Source organism: Bombina bombina, chromosome 2, assembly GCF_027579735.1.
Source record: "Bombina bombina isolate aBomBom1 chromosome 2, aBomBom1.pri, whole genome shotgun sequence".
In the NCBI taxonomy this organism is placed as follows: Eukaryota; Metazoa; Chordata; class Amphibia; order Anura; family Bombinatoridae; genus Bombina; species Bombina bombina.
The window spans coordinates 431,527,821-431,555,100 of record NC_069500.1 but is presented as its reverse complement, the minus strand read 5'-3'; the positions used below and the strand labels follow the sequence as shown (position 1 = coordinate 431,555,100).

Here is a 27,280-nt window from a genome sequence, read left to right as displayed (position 1 = left end):
CATCCCAAATTGGAAGGCAGCATCAGGTGCAGCTGTGACCAGACGAGCTGTGAAATTTGGGACGTAACAGGAACCGCGACTGTGGAGGTTGCAAGCGGACACTCTACACCAGGTAAGACCTCTTCCTTCTGCTTTGAAAGGAGTCAGATCCGGGAGGACAGACCAAGTGAGGCTGCCGCATGAAGAGCGGGGTGAGTGAGAGTGTATCTAACCGCATTTAGCAACCTGTACCTGTAGTTCATATTAAGCTTGCTATATAAAGGGGAATAACACACTGCACCTTATGTTATTGTGGCTAAGGGACTAAAGACATTGCACAGGGCAAACCTGGTTTTGCCATTTTTTCAGAATACAAAAAACACTGTATTGTTAAAATCAATCAAGTGAGATAGATCCAAAATAATAAATAATGTGATACTATTCAAGTATTGAGAGCCTGCGTTATAAGGTTTTCAAGTATCACAATTAGAGTTACTGATATCGGACTAATACCTAATTTATAATATATCTACCCAAATACTAGGAGTGTCAATTATTAGCTAATTATAGCATATGTTAACAAAGGCAAAATGGGTGGTCCTACTGTAGTATTTGTGGCATGAGTGCCTATTGGATTATGGATAATCCTGCTATACTACTTCTAGTATCATTGCCTATTGTTGCTGTCCTGCTATATGGGGCTTAGGGGGTAAAACCATAATAGGAGGTGATGACAAGGTAGGAGAGCTCACCCTGAATATGGGTTGGTGTTATCGGGTAACACAATTTTTAATACTCTGCAATCAATTATTATATACAGTAAACAGTGCAAATGTTGCTGATATAATTATATTGCTTTGTTTCATAAACGGCAGCTGAACAGTGCTTAGGTAATGGCAAGGTTACATTTTTAGTAATAGTGCTATATAGCCCATTTTATGAACTTTAACAAGCAAATTGGTATAACGCAATCCTACGGGGCACGCTCCGGGGGGTAACAGCAATATATATACCGGCACTTTAATAGTGGAGTTGGCTGACAAGCGGCACATATTTTCTCTCCATGAGAACTATCGTACATGATTTGATAGATGATCTATAGAATGTAACAAGGGGTCACGCCAATATCCATATTCAAGTTGTCGGCACTGGTGACTACCAATGTGTATTTGAGTCATTATTAAATGTCAAATCGTATGGGATAAGGGATTATGATAAACAAAATATTAAACAGGCAGATGTTATTATATTATAATAATTTTCTCTATCCGAGAGAACTATTTTACGAGATCTGACAGATGATCTATAAAATACAGCAAGAGGTCACGCCGATATTGTCGGCACTGGTGATACTTATGTGCAACTTAGTTACTATTAAATGTCAGATACAATTGCATAAGTGGTAACTAGAATATAACCACATCAGGCAGGGGCGTAACTAGAAACCACAGGGCCCCGGTGCAAGAATCTAAGAAGGGCCCCCCACCCCCCCAAAAAAAATGTGAATTTGATACATCTTTTTTTTTTCAACATACTAATGACAAATTTAAACTTTCCTGTTTTAGACAAAGCATGCAATTTAAAACAAATTTCTAATTTACATCTATTATCTAATTTGATTTGTTCTCTTGGTATCCTTTATTGAAAAGGCTCAGAAGCACTGCTGGAACCTATGTGCTGATTGGTGGCTGTGCATATATGCCTATAGTCATTGGCTCACCCAATGTGTTCATTGAGCTCACAGTAGTGCATTGCTGCTTTTGTCTCTCTCATGTACAATAATCCCCCATTAAAAAAGAACTGGAGATATAAAAAGAAAAGTGATATAATTCAGAGCCCCTGTTTAAGATTAATGCTTGCCTTGATGCATCAGGCTGTAAAATTGGCCGTGATAGAGGGCTCATTTTATCTAAGTGTAGGGTCCTAATTTGGTTCTGTAACTAGTTAGACCCACTGCACAGGGAAGGAAAATGCCCAGCTCCAGGATAATCAGCTTTCTCTTTTCTTGTATAAAGCAATAGCTATAGCAATATCCAGCCCTGTATTGGGCAGAAAAAATATATTATAGCAACTGCATGACTACTGCAGAGAAGGATACCTAGACTGTGTGCAAAGGGAAGGTGAAGATTCACAGATGTCGATGAATTATAATAATTGTTATTATAAATAACATTTGTTTGTATATATCAGGATGCCTAATTGCCTATTAATGTATCCTAGCGCACAACTGTCATACTTTTGTGTTGTGTATTTAGTATTAATAATACAAATTATGAATTCTCATATATATATATATATATATATATACACACACACACATACATATATATATATAAATAAATACACATATACATATATCTACAGTCAAACACTTTAGACTGTAGTCAGTTATACGTATAGAAGGATTCAACTTTACCCAAGTGCTGTTTGACTAGGAGAAAGACTGAGGTGAATATGGTTACAGTTATCACAAACTATAAACCTAATGACCCCTGCCCTGTCACTGGCAAATGTTATTCCACTACCAAACTCCACTTGCTGGAACTAGTAGCTCAGCTGCACCAAATGAAGGCGGTGCTGTCCTGCTCGCACTACGCTTTAGTGAGGGCACCTAGACGCACTAGAGAGTCACACTTTTTCTATAGTGCAACATTGAAGCTCCTGAACCTTCCATGCTACACTATAATTTTGTTTTAAATTAGACATTCTTACACATCCACATGCATACACCCAGGCACCCACAGCCGGGCGGATTTACAGTGTGTTCAGATGTGATTCCCATGGATGTAGGAGACAGGTACCTACATACATAAGATAGATCTATTGACATTTACATGCACACATCACACACACCACACACACACACACAAAAGCACAAGATACCCACAAGCATACGCACATAGGAACATACACAAAACCAAGCATGCATACACACACGCATTCAGAAACAAAGACAAGTAACCTCTGGCAGACATGTTCATATATGCACATATGATTACACAAAAAGGACCTACATGCACACACAGATACAACACACATACATCCACAAAGACGCACACACACACACATATATATATATATATATATATATATATATATATATATATATATATACACACACACACATACACACACATACACACATACATACATACACACAGGCAATATTCCTTAAAAAAATTTAAACATTTTTTTAACACTGTGCGCATATTTTTTTATCTGTGCAATTTTGGCCAAGAAGCTTTTTTTTCTCCGATTGTTCTCATTGAAAAAACAACAAGCTCTACTGATACACAACTGTTTATTCTGAAATCTGTTGGAAATGTGCAAAAGTCAGACACACACACACTCACAGTAACATAGGCACAAAGACACACAAGAAAGGGCAGAAGTTTTTTTTCTCTCCAGTTTTCCTTATTGAGAACACAACAAACTGCACCAAAACATAACTGTTTATTCTGAAATCTGTTGGAAGTGTGAATAAGCTAAAGATTCAGAAACACACATTCAGTCACACACACTCACATACAAGCACACACACAACTATGTAAATATTCCAAAGACTAATAAATCCCCTCCTTGCTTTTATTAGTGAGAATCTGCTCCACAGTATTAGATGACAAATGTTGTAGGGACACTGGATTCTAAAAGAACAGGATATGCTTGGCAAGATCTAATACAACATGAGACCTCTTTTTGTAACTGTCATGGCTCAGGCTTCTGGACAGTTGTCCTTATGGGAGGTACATATGGGACCAGAGGTAGTGCTTTACAATTGTAAGCTATAAACAGAGGCATTGGATAAGGTATAGATAACTGCCTTATCTATAAATATAGAACATATAGATTTATTTAACCATAAACAATCCTTATCCTTGACTATTTTGTTATAACTATAACTGGTGGCAATGTATACCATAGTAAACAATAGAAAGTGAGCAGCATTAACAAGGGGGGAGATAAAAATAACTTTAATTTGTAAACTAACTGTTAGAATAAGTAGCAGTAGATTTACAGCCTTATTGACATAGTATGCAGGTATCAGATAACTTTCTCCAGTTTATCATATAATAACAAATAGTTTAGAAAATAAGCTGACAAAATATGTAGCAAAACAGTCAAGTCACAGTTTAGGATCAGCTCTCCATCAAAATTCTAGAAAAAACTGACAAATTATTACTAAAAAAATAAAGTGCCAAATAAACTTGAACTTTCAGTGCTTAATTTTACCTCTGCAATCCTAGCTACTCCTCTCTGCCATGATTCTCAGCAGCAGCTGCATTGTCATTTCTGTCTTGTCTTATGCTACTACTAATGCACTCTCTCTTCAGGATGAGGGAAGCCCGGTCCTGTGCTCCACCCCCAATGTCATACTACCCCAAAACAACACACAGGAATAATAAGAAAATAAACACTGTCTGGTGCTGGGGAGCAGCTGTCCCCTATGTGCCCTGGGCTCACTGATGTTAGCCTGAACAGCAACTGAACCCCCAGCCCTTTCTGACAGGTTATATCATAACATAATCAAACACTTCCAACAATGAGAAAGCTTATCCTCCATCACTGAAAATATCAGTTATAGAACACACATTACAGTACATGTATCTGTGATGTTAAATGTATTAAAAAGTGAAAACATTTAATAATTATTTAAAAAGTACTTAACTAGAAAATGATCTTTTTTACTTCAGACTCAGCTCACCACACACTCTTTCTGCATTTCCCGCGCTCTGCCTGAAATCTGCCTCTCTCACCTCCCACCTTCCTCTCCCATCATGTTCCTTGCTCTGGCGGCTCTGGGACAATACAGAATGTGACCACTAGCCCAGAGGGAGGAGGAGACAGAGTGAAGGGGGGCAGGCAAAGTGCTAGACGAGTCACATCATTTTTCAATGTTTTTTAAAGAAACATAGTAAAGTAAAAATAATGTTATTATAATAATGCAGCAGCTGCTGTGGGAAAGTCACCCAAGAACATTTTTTGCAGAGGCTGACTGTGACTCCTGCCAGCCTAGTAGCAGGCACTCTGCTAAATTGTCTGTTCCCAGCTGCTTTGCAAAACCACTCCGTTTCCCACTGGGAAACGGAGTGGTTTCGCAAAGCAGCTGGGAACAGGCAATTTAGCAGAGTGCCTGCTAGGCTGGCAGGAGTCACAGTCAGCCTCTGCAAATAATGTTCTTCTAAGTTTTTGGGTGACATTCTGATCTGTGAATAGAGAACAGGCGCGTTGGGCTGCCTGCTTCAAGAGAGGATAGGAGCAGTCTGATCCGATATGACAGACTGAAGTGCCGCCTGTGACCGATGGACCCAATTGGTCCCATCATTAAGCTGGACTTACCTTTTCCTTCCACTTTACAGTCCCGCTGGGAGGTTACTGCTGCATTCGCATAGACAGCTCCTGCCTCCTCCTTTCCCGCTCAGCTGCAAATGTTTCAGAGCGTTGCCGTGGTAACCCGCGGCAACGCTCTGATTTAATACTGTTAGTGAGCACCGCGCAGCCCCTGCAGCCACTAAAAGAATGTGAAAAAAAAAAGTTTGTTGGGGGGGAAAAAAAAGTGGAATAAAACAAGTTTGTTGGAGAAAAAAAAATGTGAAATTTTTTTTTGTTGAAAAAAAAAAAAATTGTTGCGCTGATGAAGCTGGGGCCCCCCTGAGGGTTGGACCTGCCGGGCCCGGTCGCAGTCGCGACTTCTGCACCACTGGTAGTTCCGCCCCTGACATCAGGTAACTATTTTAAGATTTCTGTCACGCAGTGACAAATGGAAATATTACATTCTTATGTACACTGTGGACACACCACAGTCAAACACAAACTAACGGAATTACATCCAATGTCTCTTCAAGTGTGTAACACAAGTAACAGGCACATAAAAAGCCCTAATCCCTGAAATAATATTGTTACTAGTGCTTACAATTTCACTCACTTGTTTTCTATTCATACAATGTTCATAAAATGGGCTATATAGCACTATTACTAAAAATGTAACCTTGCCATTACCTAAGCACTGTTCAGCTGCCGTTTTTGAAACAAAGCAATATAATTATATCAGTAACCTTTGCACTGTTTACCGGATATAATAATTGATTGCAGAGTATTAAAAATTGTGTTACCCAATAACACCAACCCATATTCAGGGTGAGCTCTCCTACCTTGTCATCACCTCCTTTTATGATATTCAATTCTGGTTTTACCCCCTAAGCCCCATATAGTAGGACAGCAACTATAGGCAATGATACTAGAAGTAGTATAGCAGGATTATCCATAATCCAATAGGCACTCATGCCACAAATACTACAGTAGGACCACCCATTTTGCCTTTGTTAACATATGCTATAATTAGCTAATAATTTACACTCCTAGTATTTGGGTAGATATATTATAAATTAGGTATTAGACCGATATCAGTAACTCTTATTGTGATACTTGAAAACCTTATAACACAGGCTCTCAATACTTGCATAGTATCACATTATTTATTATTTTGGATCTATCTCACTTGATTGATTTAACAATAGAGTGTTTTTTGTATGTTTGTTTACAATTTTACATTTTCAATAATAAAAGTTATATTTTATTTTATTCCCGTAAAGCCTCACCTTTAGAGTCTGGGCATTAGAGTGCTTTATGTGCATACTGTTCTGTGGAATAACTCTAATTCCACAATTCTTGAGTGTAGTTACATTATATGTACAAGCACCAGCCCACAAACAATACTATATAATATAAGTAGTGTGGAACCACATTAGGTTTACTTCACACTATTCTATAAATACAAAATAAGTGGGGATTGCCTACAATAGTGCCATTGTTTAACCCATCCTCTATCAGAAACTCTTCAGTAAACACTGTTGCTGCTGGTGGGAGGAGCTGGAGCACAGTCTGGTTAGATGTATAGTGAGATCCTCTTAGTGTATTGTAGGAAGTGTTACTGCCCATTACTAATGCAAGCATGTCAGTGGTCCTGCTGTGTGATCACCCCACAATGTGTGGAACACATGGTGCTTACATTTCTGAGTGGCTTGCACTGAGGTTATTTAGCTCCCCTAAGCAGAAATCGGACAAAGGCATAGGACAAAGGCAGCCATTCAACCCTTCATTGGTTTTAATTTGCTTTCATTAACCAAAGTGTATAGATTAATATATACATATAAATACAGTCTGTGCGTGTGTGTGTATAAAACAATATTAATTGTTTGGGGGTTGAAGTCTTGGTGAGTTCCCACACTTTGTTTTATAGGACTTAACCACTGATATTACTCCTCTCCCTGTATAGCCCATATTACTCACTTCTCTCCCTGTATAGCCCATATTACTCCTCTCCCTGTATAGCCCATATTATTCCTCTCCCAGTGTAGACAATATTACTCCTCTCCCTGTGTAGCCAATTTTACTCCTCTCCATGTATAGCCCATATTACTCTTCTCCCTGTATATCCCATATTACTCCTCCTTGTATAGCCCATATTACTTACTTCTCTCCCATTATAGCCCATATTAATCCTCTCCCTGCATAGCGCATATTACTCATTTCTCTCCCTGTATAGCCCATATTATTCCTCTCCCTGTATAGCCCATATTACTCCCTTCTCTCCCTGTATAACCCATATTACTCCTCTCCCAGTATAGCCCATATTACTCACTTCCCTCCCAGTATATCCCATGTTACTCACTTCTCTCCCTGTATAGCCCATATTACTCCCCTCACTTTATAGCCCATATTACTCACTTCTCTCCCTGTATAGCCCATATTACTTCTCTCCCTGTATAGCCCATATTACTCCTCTCCCAGTATAGCCCATATTACTTCTCTCACTGTATAGCCCATATTACTTCTCTCCCTGTATAGCCCATATTACTCCTCTCCCAGTATAGCCCATATTATTCACTTCTCTACCTCTATAGCCCATATTAATCCTCTCACTGTATAGCCCATATTACACATCTCACTGTATAGCCCATATTACTCCTCTCACTGTATAGCCCATATTACTCACTTCACTCCCAGTATAGCCCATATTACTCCCATAGTTTGACAACCCTAGGTGTCAGAGAACCATTATACCCAGATACCTATACACAAAACACCCTTGTCTAGGGCTGCCCTTTTATAGTTGCTGCTGGGAACTTCATTTGAAATAAAACTGTCAACTCCTGTTGTAACCTCTATATCCCTTGTTAGTATAGATGATTTCTTTAACCATACCCAAGCATCACAGCCAAGCAACAAGCTGTTTCTAAACTTTCATAGTCTATTATGACAGCAGATGAAATAATGTTCTGTACTAGTAGTTTAGATGGTTACATTGAAGAAATTGGTTTAAATGGACATAATGGCCAAATTTTAAATGTGCTATAGTGAGTTTTAACAGAGATCTTAACTTTGCATCCCATCCATTAGAAAACCCATTTTGCATTAACGCCCCCCTACCAACAATATTCCAAACCATCAGAAAACAACTTGAATTGTTTTAACTTAGTTTTGGATTTATCAAATTCTACAGCCTTGACTACTTGACAAAAAACTCACGGCTAGATTACGAGTTGTGCGTTTGGGTAAAAAAGCAGCTTTAAGAGGTCTTAACGCTGCTTTTTTACGCCCGCTGGTATTACGAGTCTTGAAGGTTTAGGGTCACCGCACACTTATTTGGCCTTCCAGCAAAACGACTTATGTAAACCTCGTAAAGTCTTTTTTTCTATGGGACTTCCATAGCGCTGATATTACGAGTCTGTCCTGGGAGGCCAAAAAGTGAGCGGTACACCCTACCCTGTCAAGAGTCCTAACGCATTTAAAAGTCAGTAGTTAGGAGTTTTATGGTACAACGCCGTAACATAAAACTCATAACTAAAGTGCTAAAAAGTACACTAACACCCATAAACTACCTATTAACCCCTAAACCGAGGCCCTCCCGCATCGCAAACACTAAAATAAAATTTTTAACCCCTAATCTGCCGCTCCGGACACCGCCACCACCTACATTATATGTATGAACCCCTACTCTGCTGCCCCCAACATTGCCGACACCTACATTATATTTATTAACCCCTAATCTGCCGCCCCCAACGTCACTGCCACTATATTAGTTATTAACCCCTAAACCTAAGTCTAACCTTCAATCTAACACCCACTAGCTTAAATATAATTTAAATAAATCTAAATAAAATTGATATCATTAATTAAATTATTCCTATTTAAAACTAAATACTTACCTGTAAAATAAACCCTAAGATACAGTGGGGAAAAAAAGTATTTAGTCAGCCACCAATTGTGCAAGTTCTCCCACTTAAGAAGATGAGAGAGGCCTGTAATTCTCATCATAGGTATACCTCAACTATGAGAGACAAAATGTGGAAACAAATCCAGACAATCACATTGTCTGATTTGGAAAGAATTTATTTTCAAATTATGGTGGAAAATAAGTATTTGGTCACCTACAAACAAGCAAGATTTCTGGCTCTCACAGACCTGTATCATCTTCTTTAAGAGGCTCCTCTGTCCTCCACTCATTACCTGTATTAATGGCACCTGTTTGAACTTGTTATCAGTATAAAAGACACCTGTCCACAACCTCAAACAGTCACACTCCAAACTCCACTATGGTGAAGACCAAAGAGCTGTCGAAGGACACCAGAAACAAAATTGTAGACCTGCACCAGGCTGGGAAGACTGAATCTGCAATAGGCAAGCAGCTTGGTGTGAAGAAATCAACTGTGGGAGCAATAATTAGAAAATGGAAGACATACAAGACCACTGATAATCTCCCTTGATCTGGGGCTCCACGCAAGATCTCACCCCGTGGGGTCAAAATGGTCACAAGAACGGTGAGCAAACATCCCAGAACCCAACGGGGGGACCTAGTGAATGACCTGCAGAGAGCTGGAGCAACATAACAAAGGCTACCATCAGTAACACACTACGCTGCCAGGGACTCAGATCCTGCAGTGCCAGACGTGTCCCCCTGCTTAAGCCAGTACATGTCCGGGCCCGTCTGAAGTATGCTAGAGAGCATTTGGATGATCCAGAAGTGGATGGGGAGAATATCATATGGTCAGATGAAACCAAAGTAGAACTGTTTGGTAGAAACACAACTTGTCGTGTTTGGAGGAGAGAGAACACCATACCTACTGTGAAGCATGGGGATGGCAACATCATGCTTTGGGGCTGTTTCCCTGCAAAGGGAACAGGACGACTGATCCGTGTACATGAAAGAATAAATGGGGCCATGTATCGTGAGATTTTGAGTGCAAACCTCCTTCCATCAGCAAGGGCATTGAAGATGAAATGTGGCTGGGTCTTTCAGCATGACAATGATCCCAAACACACCGCCCGGGCAACGAAGGAGTGGCTTCGTAAGAAGCATTTCAAGGTCCTGGAGTGGCCTTGCCAGTCTCCAGATCTCAACCCCATAGAAAACCTTTGGAGAAAGTTGAAAGTCTGTGTTGCCCAGCGACAGCCTCAAAACATCACTGCTCTAGAGGAGATCTACATGCAGGAATGGGCCAACATACCAGCAACAGTGTGTGACAACCTTGTAAAGACTTACAGAAAATGTTTGACCTCTGTCATTGCCAACAAAGGATATATAACAAAGTATTGAGATTAACTTTTGATATTGACCAAATACTTATTTTCCACCATAATTTGCAAATAAATTCTTTCCAAATCAGACAATGTGATTGTATGAATTTGTTTCCACATTTTGTCTCTCATAGTTGAGGTATACCTATGATGAAAATTACAGGCCTCTCTCATCTTCTTAAGTGGGAGAACTTGCACAACTGATGGCTGACTAAATACTTTTTTTCCCCACTGTAGCTACAATCTAACTAATAGTTACATTGTAGCTAGCTTAGGATTTATTTTTATTTTACAGGCAAGTTTGTATTTATTTTAACTAGGTAGAATAGTTATTAAATAGTTATTAACTATTTAATAACTACCTAGTTAAAATAAAGACAAATTTATCTGTAAAATAAAACCTAACCTAAGTTACACTAACACCTAACACTACACTATAATTAATAAATTAACTAAATTAAATACAATTACTTAAATTAAATTAGCTAAAGTACAAAAACAAACAAACACTAAATTACAGAAAATAATAAACAAATTACAGAAATTTAAACCAATTATGCCTAATCTAATAACCCTATTAAAATAAAAAGTCCCCCCCAAAATAAAAAAAACCCCTAGCCTAAACTAAACTACCAATAGCCCTTAAAAGGGCCTTTTGCGGGGCATTGCCCCAAATTAATCAGCTCTTTTACCTGTAAAAAATAAAATACAAACAACCGCCCCAACAGTAAAACCCACCACCCACACAACCAACCAACCCCCCAAATAAAATACTAGCTAAAAAAACCTAAGCACCCCATTGCCCTGAAAAGGGCATTTGGATGGGCATTGTCCTTAAAAGGGCAGTTAGCTCTTTTGCCGCCCAAACCCTAATCTAAAAAATAAAACCCACCCAATACACCCTTAAAAAAACCTAACACTAACCCCCTAAAGATCGACTTACCGGGAGACGTCTTCATCCAAGCCGGGCGAAGTGGTCCTCCAGGTGAGCAGAAGTCTTCATCCAAGCTGGGCAGAAGTGGTCCTCCAGACGGGCAGAAGTCTTCATCCAGACGGCATCTTCTATCTTCATCCATCCGGCGCGGAGCCGGTCCATCATCCGACGCCGGAGCATCCTCTTCATCCGACGACTAAAACAGAATGAAGGTACCTTTAAGTGACGTCATCCAAGATAGCGTCCCTTAGATTCCGATTGGCTAATAGAATTCTATCAGCCAATCGGAATTAAGGTAGAAAAAATCCTATTGGCTGATGCAATCAGCCAATAGGATTTAAGTTCAATCCTATTGGCTGATCCAATCAGCCAATAGGATTGAGCTTGCATTTTATTGACTGATTGGAACAGCCAATAGAATGCAAGCTCAATCCTATTGGCTGATTGGATCAGCCAATAGGATTGAACTTCAATCCTATTGGCTTATTGCATCAGCCAATAGGATTTTTTCTACCTTAATTCCGATTGGCTGATAGAATTCTATCAGCCAATCGGAATCTAAGGGACGCCATCTTGGATGACGTCACTTAAAAGTACCTTCATTCTGTTTTAGTCGTCGGATGAAGAGGATGCTCTGCATCGGATGTCTTGAAGATGGACCGGCTCCGAGCTGGATGGATGAAGATAGAAGATGCCGTCTGGATGAAGACTTCTGCCCGTCTGGAGGACCACTTCTGCCCGGCTTGGATGAAGACTTCTGCCCATCTGGAGGACCACTTCACCCGGCTTGGATGATGACGTCTCCCGGTAAGTCGATCTTCAGGGGGTTAGTGTTAGGTTTTTTTTAAGGGTGTATTGGGTGGGTTTTATTTTTTAGATTAGGGTTTGGGTGGCAAAAGAGCTAACTGCCCTTTTAAGGGCAATGCCCATCCAAATGCCCTTTTCAGGGCAATGGGGAGCTTAGGTTTTTTTAGCTAGTATTTTATTTGGGGGGTTGGTTGTGTGGGTGGTGGGTTTTACTGTTGGGAGGGTTGTTTGTATTTTTTTTTACAGGTAAAAGAGCTGATTGCTTTGGGGCAATGCCCCGCAAAAGGCCCTGTTAAGGGCTATTGGTAGTTTAGTTTAGGCTAGGGTTTTTTTTTATTTTGGGGGGGCTTTTTTTATTTTAAAGGGACACTATACCCAAACATTTTCTTTCATGATTAAGGTAGAGAAAATAATTTTAAACAACATTCCAATTTACTTCTATTACCTAATTTGCTTTATTCTTTAGATATACTTTAATGAAGAAATAGCAATGCACTCAGTGAACCAATCACAGGAGGCATCTATGTGCAGCTACCAATCAGCAGCTACTAAGCATATCTAGATATGTTTTTCAGCAAAGAATATCAAGAGAATGAAGCAAAATAGATAATAGAAGTAAATTAGAAAGATGTTTATAATTGTATGCTCTTTCTAAATCATGAACGAAAAAAATTGGGTTTCATGTCCATTTAATAGGGCTATTAGATTAGGTGTAATTAGTTTAAATTTCTGTATTTTTTATTTTCTGTAATTTTAGTGTTTATTTTTTTAGTACTTTAGCTAATTTAATTTAATTTAGGTAATTGTATTTAATTTATTTAATTATTGTGTAGTGTTAGGTGTTAGTGTAACTTAGGTTAGGTTTTATTTTACAGGTACTTTTGTCTTTATTTTAGCTAGGTAGTTATTAAATAGTTAATAACTATTTAATAACTATTGTACCTAGTTAAAATAAATACAAACTTGCCTGTAAAATAAAAATAAATCCTAAGCTAGCTACAATGTAACTCTTAGTTATATTGTAGCTATCTTAGGCCTAGATTTGGAGTTTGGCGGTAGCCGTGAAAACCAGCGTTAGAGGCTCCTAACGCTGGTTTTAGGCTAACTCCGGTATTTGGAGTCACTCAAAAAAGGGTTTAACGCTCACTTTTCAGCCGCGACTTTTCCATACCGCAGATCCCCTTACGTAAATTGCGTATCCTATCTTTTCAATGGGATTTTTCTAACTCCAGTATTTAGAGTCGTGGCTGAAGTGAGCGTTAGAAATCTAACGACAAAACTCCAGCCGCAGGAAAAAAGTCAGTAGTTAAGAGCTTTCTGGGCTAACGCCTGTTCATAAAGCTCTTAACTACTGTACTCTAAAGTACACTAACACCCATAAACTACCTATGTACCCCTAAACCGAGGTGCCCCCACATCGCCGCCACTCGATTAAATTTTTTAACCCCTAATCTGCCGACCGCCGCCTACGTTATACTTATGTACCCCTAATCTGCTGCCCCTAACACCCCCGATCCCTGTATTATATTTATTAACCCCTAATCTGCCCCCCACAACGTCGCCGCCAGCTACCTACAATAATTAACCCCTAATCTGCCGACCGCAAAGCGCCGCCACCTACATTATAGCTATGTACCCCTAATCTGCTGCCCCTAACACCGCCGACCCCTATATTATATTTATTAACCCCTAATCTGCCCCCCTCAACGTCGCCTCCACCTGCCTACACTTATTAACCCCTAATCTGCCGAGCGGACTGCACCACTACTATAATAAAGTTATTAATCCCTAATCCGCCTCACTAAACCTTAAATAAATAGTATTAACCCCTAATCTGCCCTCCCTAACATCGCCGACACCTAACTTCAATTATTAACCCCTAATCTGCCGACTGGAGCTCACTGCTATTCTAATAAATGTATTAACCCCTAAAGCTAAGTCTAACACTAACACCCCCCTAAATTAAATATAATTTTAATCTAACGAAATTAATTAACTCTTATTAAATAAATTATTCCTATTTAAAGCTAAATACTTACCTGTAAAATAAATCCTAATATAGCTACAATATAAATTATAATTACATTGTAGCTATTTTAGGATTAATATTTATTTTACAGGCAACTTTGTAATTATTTTAACCATGTACTATTTAATAGCTACCTAGTTAAAATAATTACAAAATTACCTGTAAAATAAATCCTAACCTAAGTTACAATCAAACCTAACACTATACTATCATTAAATTAATTAAATAAAATACCTATAATTACCTACAATTAAACCTAACACTACACTATCAATACATTAATTAAATACAATATCTACAAATAACTACAATGAAATAAACTAACTAAAGTACAAAAAATAAAAAAGAACTAAGTTACAAAAAATAAAAAAATATTTACAAACATAAGAAAAATATTACAACAATTTTAAACTAATTACACCTACTCTAAGCCCCCTAATAAAATAACAAAGACCCCCAAAATAAAAAATGCCCTACCCTATTCTAAATTAATAAAGTTCAAAGCTCTTTTACTTTACCAGCCCTGAACAGGGCCCTTTGCGGGGCATGCCCCAAGAAGTTCAGCTCTTTTGCCTGTAAAAAAAAAACATACAATACCCCCCCAACATTGCAACCCACCACCCACCACCCACATACCCCTAATCTAACCCAAACCCCCCTTAAATAAACCTAACACTAAGCCCCTGAAGATCATCCTACCTTGTCTTCACCTCACCAGGTATCACCGATCCGTCCTGGCTCCAAAATCTTCATCCAACCCAAGCGGGGGCTGGCGATCCATCATCCGGTGGCTGAAGAGGTCCAGAAGAGGCTCCAAAGTCTTCATCCTATCCGGGAAGAAGAGGCGATCCGGACCGGCAACCATCTTGATCCAAGCGGCATCTTCTATCTTCATCCGATGACGACCGGCTCCATCCTGAAGACCTCCACCGCGGACCCATCTTCATCCGGCGACGTCCAACTGAAGAATGACGGTTCCTTTAAGGGACGTCATCCAAGATTGCGTCCCTCGAATTCCGATTGGCTGATAGGATTCTATCAGCCAATCGGAATTAAGGTAGGAATATTCTGATTGGCTGATGGAATCAGCCAATCAGAATCAAGTTCAATCCGATTGGCTGATCCAATCAGCCAATCAGATTGAGCTCGCATTCTATTGGCTGATCGGAACAGCCAATAGAATGCGAGCTCAATCTGATTGGCTGATTGGATCAGCCAATCGGATTGAACTTGATTCTGATTGGCTGATTCCATCAGCCAATCAGAATATTCCTACCTTAATTCCGATTGGCTGATAGAATCCTATAAGCCAATCGGAATTTGAGGGACGCCATCTTGGATGACGTCCCTTAAAGGAACCGTCATGCTTCAGTTGGACGTCGCCGGAAGAAGATGTGTCCGCGGTGGAGGTCTTCAGGATGGAGCCGGTCGTCATCGGATGAAGATAGAAGATGCCGCTTGGATCAAGATGGTTGCCGGTCCGGATCGCCTCTTCTTCCCGGATAGGATGAAGACTTTGGAGCCTCTTCTGGACCTCTTCAGCCACCGGATGATGGATCACCAGCTCCCGCTTGGGTTGGATGAAGATTTTGGAGCCAGGACGGATCGGTGATACCTGGTAAGGTGAAGACAAGGTAGGATGATCTTCAGGGGCTTAGTGTTAGGTTTATTTAAGGGGGGTTTGGGTTAGATTAGGGGTATGTGGGTGGTGGGTTGTAATGTTGGGGGGGGGGGGGTATTGTATGTTTTTTTTTACTGGCAAAAGAGCTGAACTTCTTGGGGCATGCCCCGCAAAGGGCCCTGTTCAGGGCTGGTAAGGTAAAAGAGCTTTGAACTTTATTAATTTAGAATAGGGTAGGGCATTTTTTATTTTGGGGGTCTTTGTTATTTAATTAGGGGGCTTAGAGTAGGTGTAATTAGTTTAAAATTGTTGTAATATTTTTCTTATGTTTGTAGATATTTTTTTATTTTTTGTAACTTAGTTCTTTTTTATTTTTTGTACTTTAGTTAGTTTATTTCATTGTAGTTATTTGTAGATATTGTATTTAATTAATTTATTGATAGTGTAGTGTTAGGTTTAATTGTAGGTAATTGTAGGTATTTTATTTAATTAAAATAATGATAGTATAGTGTTAGATTTAATTGTAACTTAGGTTAGGATTTATTTTACAGGTAATGTTGTAATTATTTTAACTAGGTAACTATTAAATAGTTCTTAACTATTTAATAGCTATTGTACCTGGTTAAAATAAATACAAAGTTACATGTAAAATAAATATTAATCCTAAAATAGCTACAATGTAATTATAATTTATTTTGTAGCTATATTAGGATTTATTTTACAGGTAAGTATTTAGCTTTAAATAGGAATAATTTATTTAATAAGAGTTAATTAATTTCGTTAGATTAAAATTATATTTAACTTAGGGGGGTGTTAGTGTTACGGTTAGACTTGGCTTTAGGGGTTAATACATTTATTAGAATAGCTGTGAGCTCCGGTCGGCAGATTAGGGGTTAATAAGTGTAGGCAGGTGGAGGCGACGTTGTGGGGAGCAGATTAGGGGTTAATAAATATAATATAGGGGTCGGCGGTGTTAGGGGCAGCAGATTAGGGGTACATAGGGATAATGTAAGTAGCGGCGGTTTACGGAGCGGCAGATTAGGGGTTAAAAAAAATATGCAGGGGTCAGCGATAGCGGGGGCGGCAGAATAGGGGTTAATAAGTGTAAGGTTAGGGGTGTTTAGACTCGGGGTACATGTTAGAGTGTTAGGTGCAGACGTAGGAAGTGTTTACGCATAGCAAACAATGGGGCTGCGTTAGGAGCTGAACGCGGCTTTTTTGCAGGTGTTAGGTTTTTTTTCAGCTCAAACAGCCCCATTGTTTCCTATGGGGGAATCGTGCACGAGCACGTTTTTTAGGCTGGCCGCGTCCGTAAGCAACTCTGGTATCGAGAGTTGAAGTTGCGTTAAAAATGCTCTACGCTCCTTTTTTGGAGCCTAACGCAGCCTTTATGTGGACTCTCAATACCAGAGTTATTTTTATGGTGCGGCCAGAAAAAAGCCGGCGTTAGCTACGCGGGTCCTTACCGACAAAACTCCAAATCTAGGCCTTAGGGTTTATTTTATAGGTAAGTATTTAGTTTTAAATAGTAATAATTTAGTTAATGATAGTAATATTTATTTAGATTTATTGTAATTATATTTAAGTTAGGGGGTGTTAGGTTTAGGGTTAGACTTAGGTTTAGCGGTTAATAACTTTAATATAGTGGCGTTGGGGGCGGCAGATTAGGGGTTAATAAATGTAGGTAGGTGGCGGCAATATTAGGGCCGGCAGTTTTGGGGTTAATAATATTTAACTAATGTTTGCGAGGCTGGAGTGCGGCGGTTTAGGGGTTAATATGTTTATTATAGTAGCGGCGACGTTGAGGGCGGCAGATTAGGGGTTAATAAGTGTAGGTGGCGGCGACATTGGGGGCGGCAGATTAGGGATTAAAATATATAATGTAGGTGTAGGGGGCAGCAGATTAGGGGTTCATAAGTATAATGTAGGTGGCGGCAATGTCCGGAACGGCAGATTAGGGATTAATAATATAATGTAGGTGTCGGCGATGTCGGGGGTGGCAGATTAGGGGTTAATAAGTGTAATATTAGGGGTGTTTAAACGCAGGGTTCATGTTAGAGTGTTAGGTGTAAACATAACTTTTTTTTTCCTCATAGGAATCAATGGGGCTGCGTTAGTGAGTTTTACGCTGCTTTTTTGCAGGTGTTAAACTTTTTTTCAGCCGGCTCTCCCCGTTGATTCTTATGGGGAAATCGTGCACAAGCACGTACGACCAGCTCACTGCTGACTTAAGCAGCGCTGGTATTGGAGTGCAGTAATGACCAAAATTTTGCTCAACGCTCACTTCTTGCCTTTTAACGACGGGATTCTGAAAACTCGTAATACCAGCGCTGCAGGTAAGTGAGCGGTGAGACAAAACTGCACGTTAGCACCGCACAGACTCTAACGCAAAACTCGTAATCTAGGTGTCAGTGTGGGCTAATGGCATATAGTGGTGCTTTTTTTTTTCTCTGTAGTTTAATAGAATGTTTAAAATATTATTCAGATTATACTTTTAAACTGTAAAACATGTACACAGCTAACATACCATGATATACTGTACATTTGTGTTTGCAATTGCTAGTTTGGAGGTTAGAAAAATGTTAACATAGAATTACTCAACATGATATCAGAGCTCACAACTGTGCCTTGCACTGCCTGGTTGTTCCTCACGCAGTTTTTCTGTTCAGGACAAATATCTGGGTTTCCAAAGTAAAACCTGTGACTGCCCATAACCTGCCCCCACTCCATGCACAGCCCACCCAATGCCGCCCATGGCTCAGCTGCTGTGTCTTTCTTCCGCATTACTTCTATGGAAATCTAAGACAATCCTAATGAAAACCATTATGAACAGACTGAGAAAAGCCTTTTTTCCTTGTTTGCATGTTTGCCCAATTCATTTTTTTGGGGAATAAAACAGATTTGAATTTGAGTTTTTTCATGGCAAACTAGTTGAGTGGAATATATCACATATCACATATAGTGTCAATTCACAGCTGATGGAGCCTAGAGATTGAACTTTGTGGTGTGCCTTTCCTTCCTAACAATTGTATTGATTGCTTCTGACAGGATGACTGCTTTTATAAATCTAAAAAAAAAAGTTTAGCTTGATGAGCAGGATTAACCATCACAAAGCATGTAAGTTGCCTTTCAAGATGGGATTGGCCTACCAGGATACCAGGAGGTTTCCTGGTGGACCACAGCAGCTGAGTCTGACCAGCAACAATTTAAGGGGGTGGTGCGCCTGGTGAGGCGATGCAGATTTATTACTTCTATTTTCTCCTCTGAGCTATACATATTAAGGTCACAAAGTATTTCCTTGTAAGTATTATTTCCTAGACAATGTAGCATTCTAGTAGCCATCCTTTTAAATGGCTTATGATGCCTTGTGAAGTCACTGTGAGACAGATTGACACACTGTTTTGAGTGTCTTCAGATCACGCTATGGATAATCATTTTCAAACTGTAAAATGGAATCATAGAGGAAATTGTGTATGGTTCCTATATAAACAACAATCTGTCATTTTTTTATTACTAACTAATATAATTTAATTCTGAATAAAAATATTGGAGAAGGAGTATCCCAGTAACTCCCTTCAGAAAATGGGGCGTGCCTATTCTATGGACTCAATGGAAAATAGGGCTGGTCTTAAGCTTTTCTAGGGCTATTCCCAATCCGGTCCTGTTGCCTTTTTTTAATTTATAGCAATAACACACTAACTCTGCTTGCAAAACTTAATGGGGTGGGTATAGGACCTGAAGAATCACATTACTATGCTCAGATACTTCCGTTTTCACCCTATTTTGGTAAAATCCTGAATTAATTTCTCTCCACTATGCAGCCCTGGGAAGCCCCAAAGAAACAGAGAATGCTCTCCCCATACAAGTTGACTATGATGCTTATGACTCACAGGTTTTTAGACTGCCTGGCCCTTCCAGATCCCAGCGCACTACTACATTCAGGTGAGCATGGGATAATGTGAGGAATGGTCGACTATTGTTTTAATATATGCTCTTTTCAATAATATATACATGTTTTATGAGTTTTATACAATTTTACCAAACAAGCAATTTTCTGATAGCCACTTACCGTTACTACCTTCTTACTACCTCAAGACACAGTCACCAAGCATCAGCATCACAAACAGTTCCGGGTTATAGGAGTTACGGGGAATACCCAACCCGGTAAACTAACACTGCCCAAAATATCAATTCCTCCAATACCGGCTTCTCAAATAGCAATTAGGCACAATTTCAGTAACAGGCCCTGGTAGGTACATAAAATATAAACTTTGTTTGGTTATTTATTTAAAAAAAAAAAAAAAAAAGTAAAGAGTTGGCCTTAGTACATTTGAAGATGCATAAGCTGAGGTATTGACAAATGACATTTGAAACTGATGAGTTTTGAATGAATTATGGGTATGAAACATTTATTTATATATAAAGTTTGAGAATTTGCATATCTAATTTGCATATATTACCCACAATTCTCTTGTGCATTGGAAACATTGTATATTAAGAATTTCTGTGGAAAAGCAAGCGGGGATACTTGTCTAGATGTACTAATTTCCTATGCAAATATTTACATTGATATATATATATATATATATATGTTTCTTTCCTTAGTGATTTTATTTAGTTGACTTAAACATGGGCAATGAAGCAAAACATATGCTTTTTCATCAGAAATTCTAATCTTATATTGTTATTGTTAAGTGAGTAAAGTTGGATGTTTACCCATCATGAAGGATTAACAAATGAATTGTACCACCTTAAATGCTATTACATTTTAGAAACTGAGAAATTGTATTGTACCACCTTAAATGCTATCGTACTTTAAAAAACTGAGGCATTTGTGCTACACGGAGGAGGACTAGTGTATAAAAGAAGGCTCCTCCTCAGTAGGAGTATCTTTGAGAAAGCGCCAATCGGGACGTGAAATCCGTCTGTATACCAGCCGGTGTTTGTGAATACTTTATCTCATTTTGCTTCTATTTATTGGTATCCTTTGTTGAAAAGCATAACTACAGGTAGGCTGAGGCTCAGAAGCAGGAAGGGAGCTAGCTTATGATTGGTGGCTGTACATTTATGCCTCTTCTTATTGGCTTTTAACAATGTGATCAGCTAGCTCCCTCCAAGTAGTGCATTGCTGCACCTTCAACAAAATATACCAAGATAATGAAGCAAAAATTGATAAAATATATATAAAATGAAAAGTTGCTTACAAATGTATGCTCTTGTTGCATTTGTCATGGCCTTCTCCGCCGGGATGGTCATATTTTTGTTAAAGGGACATGAAACCAAATTTTTTTTTTCATGATTCAGATAGAACAGCATGCAATTTTAAACAACTTTCCAATTTACTTCTATTATTTCTTTTGCTCAGTTCTTTTGGTATCCTTTGTTGAACATCATATCTAGATAGGCTTAGAAGCTGGGAGCTAGCTGCTGATTGGTGGCTGCACATACTTGCCTCTTGACATTGGATTACCAGTGTTTTCAGCTAGCTCACAGTAAATAATGTTTGCTCCTTCAATAAAGGATACCATTTTCTATTTGAAAATAGAAGTAAATTGGAAGGTTCACCAAATTTAATTAGTAGAGCAATCTGATTAAAGTGAAGGTAAACTTTGATGAATGAAAGCCCGTTTTTTAAAATTACTATTAAAAACAGGGGCACTTTCATATATCAAAGTTTAGAAAGCAGCCATTTTGATTAAAAATTTACCTTTGTTTTTTTCACAGCCAGAGCAGCTTCCCACACCCGTAGATCCTCTCTTCACACGTCATCAATGATTAATCCAGCTTCCTCCAATCACGGCATGGCCTCAGGCAATGAGTACCCTGAAGGGAAAGCCGTGATTGGAAGAAGCTGGATTAGTCATTGATGACGTGTTAAGAGAGGATCTCCGGGTGGGGGAAGCTGCTCTAGCTGTGAAAAAAGCAAAGGTAAATTTTTAATCAAAATGTCTGCATTCTAAACTATGATGAATGAAAGTGCCCCTGTTTTTAATAGTATTTTTAAAAAACGGCATTCATTCATCAAAGTTTACCTTCACTTTAAACACTTAAAGCCCAATACACAAATATAACTGATGTGCAAAATGTTACTGATATATCAAGTATCACTGGTAATTTGTAACAGACCACAAAAAGTTCTGAACAATGTATTCAGGTGACTCCACCTAGCTCAAATGTCGACAGTTTATTCTTTTATGCAGTCCTCACAAGTGTGCCTGCTCCCAAATCGTTCTCCCACAATGGTATGGGTTTCTATATGTAAAACAATCTGCTGGATGTAGGGCAGCTCTCTGAAAGATAAGCTTCAGTAGCTCTTCTGCTTGACCACGTACGTGTAACTATAAAAGACAACAGAGTGCACCTACGATTCACAACACTGTTTATTCAACTTCACAGACACACACAAAAATGCACTTACAGAATATAAAATTAAACACGCCTCTCATGCCAATATCACTCTATACGGTCTCCCCTTGAACAGCTAAATCCCTGCTCCACCGACCCGCGGTTCTTGGGTTTGCTGTGTGGGTATAACCATATCAAGGGCTCGTATTTGGCTTGTATCACCTCCCATGTGACGTCCTTAAGCTCTTACTACCCCAAAAAAAAACAATTGGAAGGTTGTTTAAAAATGTATGTTCTATCTGAATCAGTTTTTGAAAAATTAGGGGTTTCATGTCCCTTTTAATAATTACTTTCTATTTAGGTTACAAATGATTAAGACAAAGAACAAATACAACACAGTACACAGTCACATACATACATAATTATTACACACGCATTTTCCATACCACACATACTTGTCTGTTGAATTAATGCAATGTGGTGTTACTCATGCAGTGTCATTAGCACCATGTTATTGCGTAAATCATTTTACTGTGTCCACACAATCCCGATACCACACATACTTGTCATCAGTTGAATTAGTGCAATATGGTTTTACTCTTGCAGTGTCAGTAACACCATGGTATTGTGTAAACCAACAACCATTTTTACTCACCGCACACACACTCTCTCACTCAAACATGCTCACTTTAATTTGAAAAATTAATTAACCCTTTTATTAATTTGTAATATAAGTTTTATTGTACTTTTCCTTTTGTTTACTGAGTCTGTTTGTTCTGAAGCTGCCCTCAGTTCATTTTTTTTAATAGTTTTTATACCATTTAAAACATTTTCTGCCGGCAGCAACCATTTCTTTATAACAAAAAAACAATCAAATAGGCAGAGAAATAATCTCTGTGTTTGAAGTTTGTTAGTTGTTGAGGGCCTATGATCACTATAGTACGCAGTTTTAAAACATGTCCCCCATAGACAAGTTCTCAATTGCTCACTTTACATTGTTCTTTTATGATTTCATTACAGTTCAAATAGTATTTATTTTCCTCTTGAGTGTCATGACAACTAAATACAACTTTGTCTGGAAAAAAACGCAGCCGCAGACCCTTTCCTTCTCCAGCTACCATAGGAGCCACTAGAACATCAGTGGCTGGTAGTCTGTTGCGATTGTTTGGGTCATGACCTACGCCCAGTGTTACATAAACATTATGGGCCAAATTACAAGTGGAGCGCAAACATATGCACGCAAGTGATTAGGGGTTTATCGCAGGTGTTTGAGCTTGTTGGGCTTATCGCTTGTATTACAAGTTGAAAGTAGATGTGATCGCTTGAGCGCATTCACGATTTACGCTAAAACGATTACTGCATCCTCAGATCTCTGGTTAACAGTTTTGCGAAACTAAAAAGTATTTTTTTTAATAAAGCAGACTATTCACTTTATTATTTAAAGGCAAAAGAGAGTGGATTTTTTAATAGCGCAGGTTTAACATTTAGTCAGTGGAAGTGTTATATATAAATTATAACAAGCTTCGGACACATGCATTTACTGGTTATTAATTGAAGAGGTTGAAGTTGCTGGTATTAAATGTTAGTAAGATATATCGAGCTTTCAACTAAGAATACCAAGAGAAGGTGGACTTCCGGAAGAGGCGGAGCTCCCGCAACACGCTGTGTTTGGCAGCAAGTACGAGAGCCGATTGATCAGCCGCCATGCGCTAATGGCCCTTTGGCCCTGCTGCTAACGAGGGCTGTTTTAGGCGCACGCTGGACAAACATCCAGAAGCGGTGGAAGTCCCAAATAACAGAGAAGACAGCGGCCGTTGCCATATTTAATACCAACTGTGATCCGATCAGGAGCCATGCTGAGGTAGAGAAGGCAGCCCCAAGAGCCTCTGAAGCGCTGAATGTAGCGTTAAATCCGCAAAATTCCAAACGGAGGTAGACTGGAATAGTCAAGTGATAGTCGCCAGAAGCTAAGAGGCCTACCGGAGACGGGAGTATAACGGGTGCGGAGGGATTCGGGTCTGTTGCTCCTTCCTCATGGTTACAAGCTGCAGCGGACACTGGCAGACAACTTTCCAAAGTTTCTCCTACTGTTTATTTTCAGATTCCTCAGAGTACCTAGACAGGGGAATGAAGACGGCTCCAACGACAAGACACGGTTTGAAACATAATCTTTTCTAACTCTGCATGAATGTTGGTATCCTTTTAAATACAAGATTATTTATATATATATTGCATATGGCCTTAAATGTAGATACTTAACCCTTCACATTATTGGGCTGATAATATCCTGGCATGATTTATATCTGTGTATACTATTAGGAGGTAAAAGGCCGGATTATCTCTGAGATCTAAGGGGACCCTAAACTTGGAGATATTTTTCACCCATACTTCTCTATCTATCAAAGAATGACTGAAATCTTCCTCTTATATATAACCCAGAAAAAGAAGTTATTCTCTGGCTAATCTTCATATGATAAAGCCACAACAAAAGAGAGAGTATTTTCAGGTGGAACACTAAGGAATATTAAAGAAGTTACAGAACTTTAGATGACACACAGATAATTAAAGGAGCCCTGATTAAAGTTTTGGCCCCTTATTATTAATGACATTTTTTTTGTACTCTCATCTGACTATCCACAGCAGTAAAAGGTGTTGATATATTGCACCATAAGAGAGACACTTTTTATATAAAGTATAAAATATATATATCCCTAATTGTCAACTAGGTAATGGATCCTACTGGTTTGTAAATAATACCATAGACCTTAGGCTATTATTTGGATAGGATGTTATAATTTTTTTTTTCATAAGGTAACCTATCTAGGGTTTATTTTCCTGATATTGGTATAAATAACCAGGCCACCACTAGATGGATACAACTTAGGAAAATTATTTGAGGTATAGTTATGCAGTGCCATATATATGATTCTTTTTGTTACTAAAATATCAGAAATACCTCTCAGACATTTACGTACCAATACCTTCTACCATACAAAATAGAGCATCAGAGAAGAATATTGAAATGTATAGGCACTGTTAAAAGGAATTTGCTACAAGGGTTATTAGATCTGTTTAATTATAAATTGGTGGTATAACTATATAGGACCATATACATGATTCATTTGTTATTGAAATATTTGTGATTTTCAGAAATCTACATATCAATATCAGCTGCTGCAAAAAAGTAGAGTATCAGAGAAAAATGTTGAAAAGTATGGGTAATGTTAAAAGGAATTAGCTTGAACAAGGTCAAAGTATTTTAAATCTGATGAGTTGAATTGTGACTCTTGTGATTAGGTAATATAGTAGATTAGGCCCTAACAAGTACTTAGAACACATACACACTTATAATATCCCAACAGGATTTCATTCTAATTTTTTTTTTTTTCTTCTTTCACACAAAAAAAAAGGGAAGAAAAAAAATAAAAGATATTTTTTTCACTCAACCTGTAGTTGTGGGTTATAGATCCCATTGCACACAAGCAGATCACTGCTTTATTTTTTCTGTTTTATTTTATGCACTTCCTTAAATTAAAAAATTTGTGACACAGGCGAAGCAGCATTCGCCCATAATGCCCGCTTTATCAAAATACAAGAAAACCAGGGTCACTGATGTCAGTTCTGACATTGTGGAGATTCACTCAGCTCCACTTGATACCCAAGCTCTTATTCTTCAGTTAAATAATCTCTTTACTTCACAATTTGATATGATTAAGAAAGAGCTTTTAGGAATATCCCAAGAATTAGTTTAATTAAATGCTGAGGTTAAACAATTTGCCAGCAGAATAACAGAGGCAGAGAGTAGGATATCTGATTTGTAGGATTTAGTTAATTCACAGGAGTCAACCTTAACATTACAAGTATCTAAACTCCAAAATATGCAAGCTCGTCTGGAGGATCGCTCCAGACGAAATAATATAAGAGTAGTAGGACTGCCAGAAACACCGGAATATGTAGATCTAATGGAATTTACATGTAAAGTACTCCCTTTAGCATTAGGATTTTCTCCTCATCTTTTGCCTCTGCCTATTGAAAGAGCCCACAGAATAGGCCCCAAAAGAGTTAATGAAAATAATAGTACAAAACCTAGAATCTGTATCTTTAAATTATTAAAGGGACACTGAACCCAAATTTTTTCTATCGTGATTCAGATAAAGCATGCAATTTTAAGCAACTTTTTTAAATTTACTCCTATTATTAAATTCTTTTCATTCTCTTGGTATCTTTCTTTGAAATACAAGAATGTAAGTTTAGATGCTGGCCCATTTTTGGTGAACACACTGTGTTGTTCTTGCTGATTGGTGGATAAATTCACCTACCAATAAACAAGTGCTTTCCATGGTTCTGAACCAAAGAAATAGCTTAGATGCCTTCTTTTTCATATAAAGAAAGCAAGAGAACGAAGAAAAATTGATAAGAGGAATAAATTAGAAAGTTGTTTAAAATTGCATGCTCTATCTCAATCACGAAAGAAAACATTTGGGTTCAGTGTCCCTTTAAGATTCCAGGATAAGATAGAAATGTTGAGTTTGTTTAGGAAATTTGATGATTTCAGTATAGGAGGTAAAAAAATATTAATGTTTCAAGATTTTTCCAATGAGACAGTTCAAAAAAGGAAGATAATGGCACCATTATGCACAGCAATGATTGAAAAGGGATTAAAAGCTCATATGCTGTATCCAGCAAAAATCATTGTGGAGGAAAATGAGTGGGTACATACATTCACTGAGGCAGATAAAGCAAAAGAATTTATAACCTTAAAAAAAATAACAGATTATAGATTGTATAGGGTGTACTATAATTCAGGATATTACCAGAAGGGTTTATACATAGAAATATAATTATGTGATGTGATTTCTTAATAACGTTATGAGAAGTATGCGAGTTAAGAGATACAAAATCGAATTGTGTTTTTTTGTGTGTTTTTTTTTCCTCTTCTCTCCTGCCCCTCACCCCTCCCTGGGCGGCCCGCCACTGTGGTATATATTTT

The 27,280-nt window shown here is 38.4% G+C and overlaps 1 protein-coding gene across 1 annotated transcript in view; it reads left to right on the top strand.

Moving 5' to 3' along the window:
- The window catches only part of DEPDC5 (DEP domain containing 5, GATOR1 subcomplex subunit), a 336,582-nt gene that overhangs the window by 40,323 nt on the left and 268,979 nt on the right, over positions 1-27,280 (top strand). Inside the window, 1 exon segment of the mRNA XM_053702000.1 lies at positions 19,767-19,887. Within this exon segment, the coding sequence (XP_053557975.1) occupies positions 19,767-19,887 (121 nt within the window).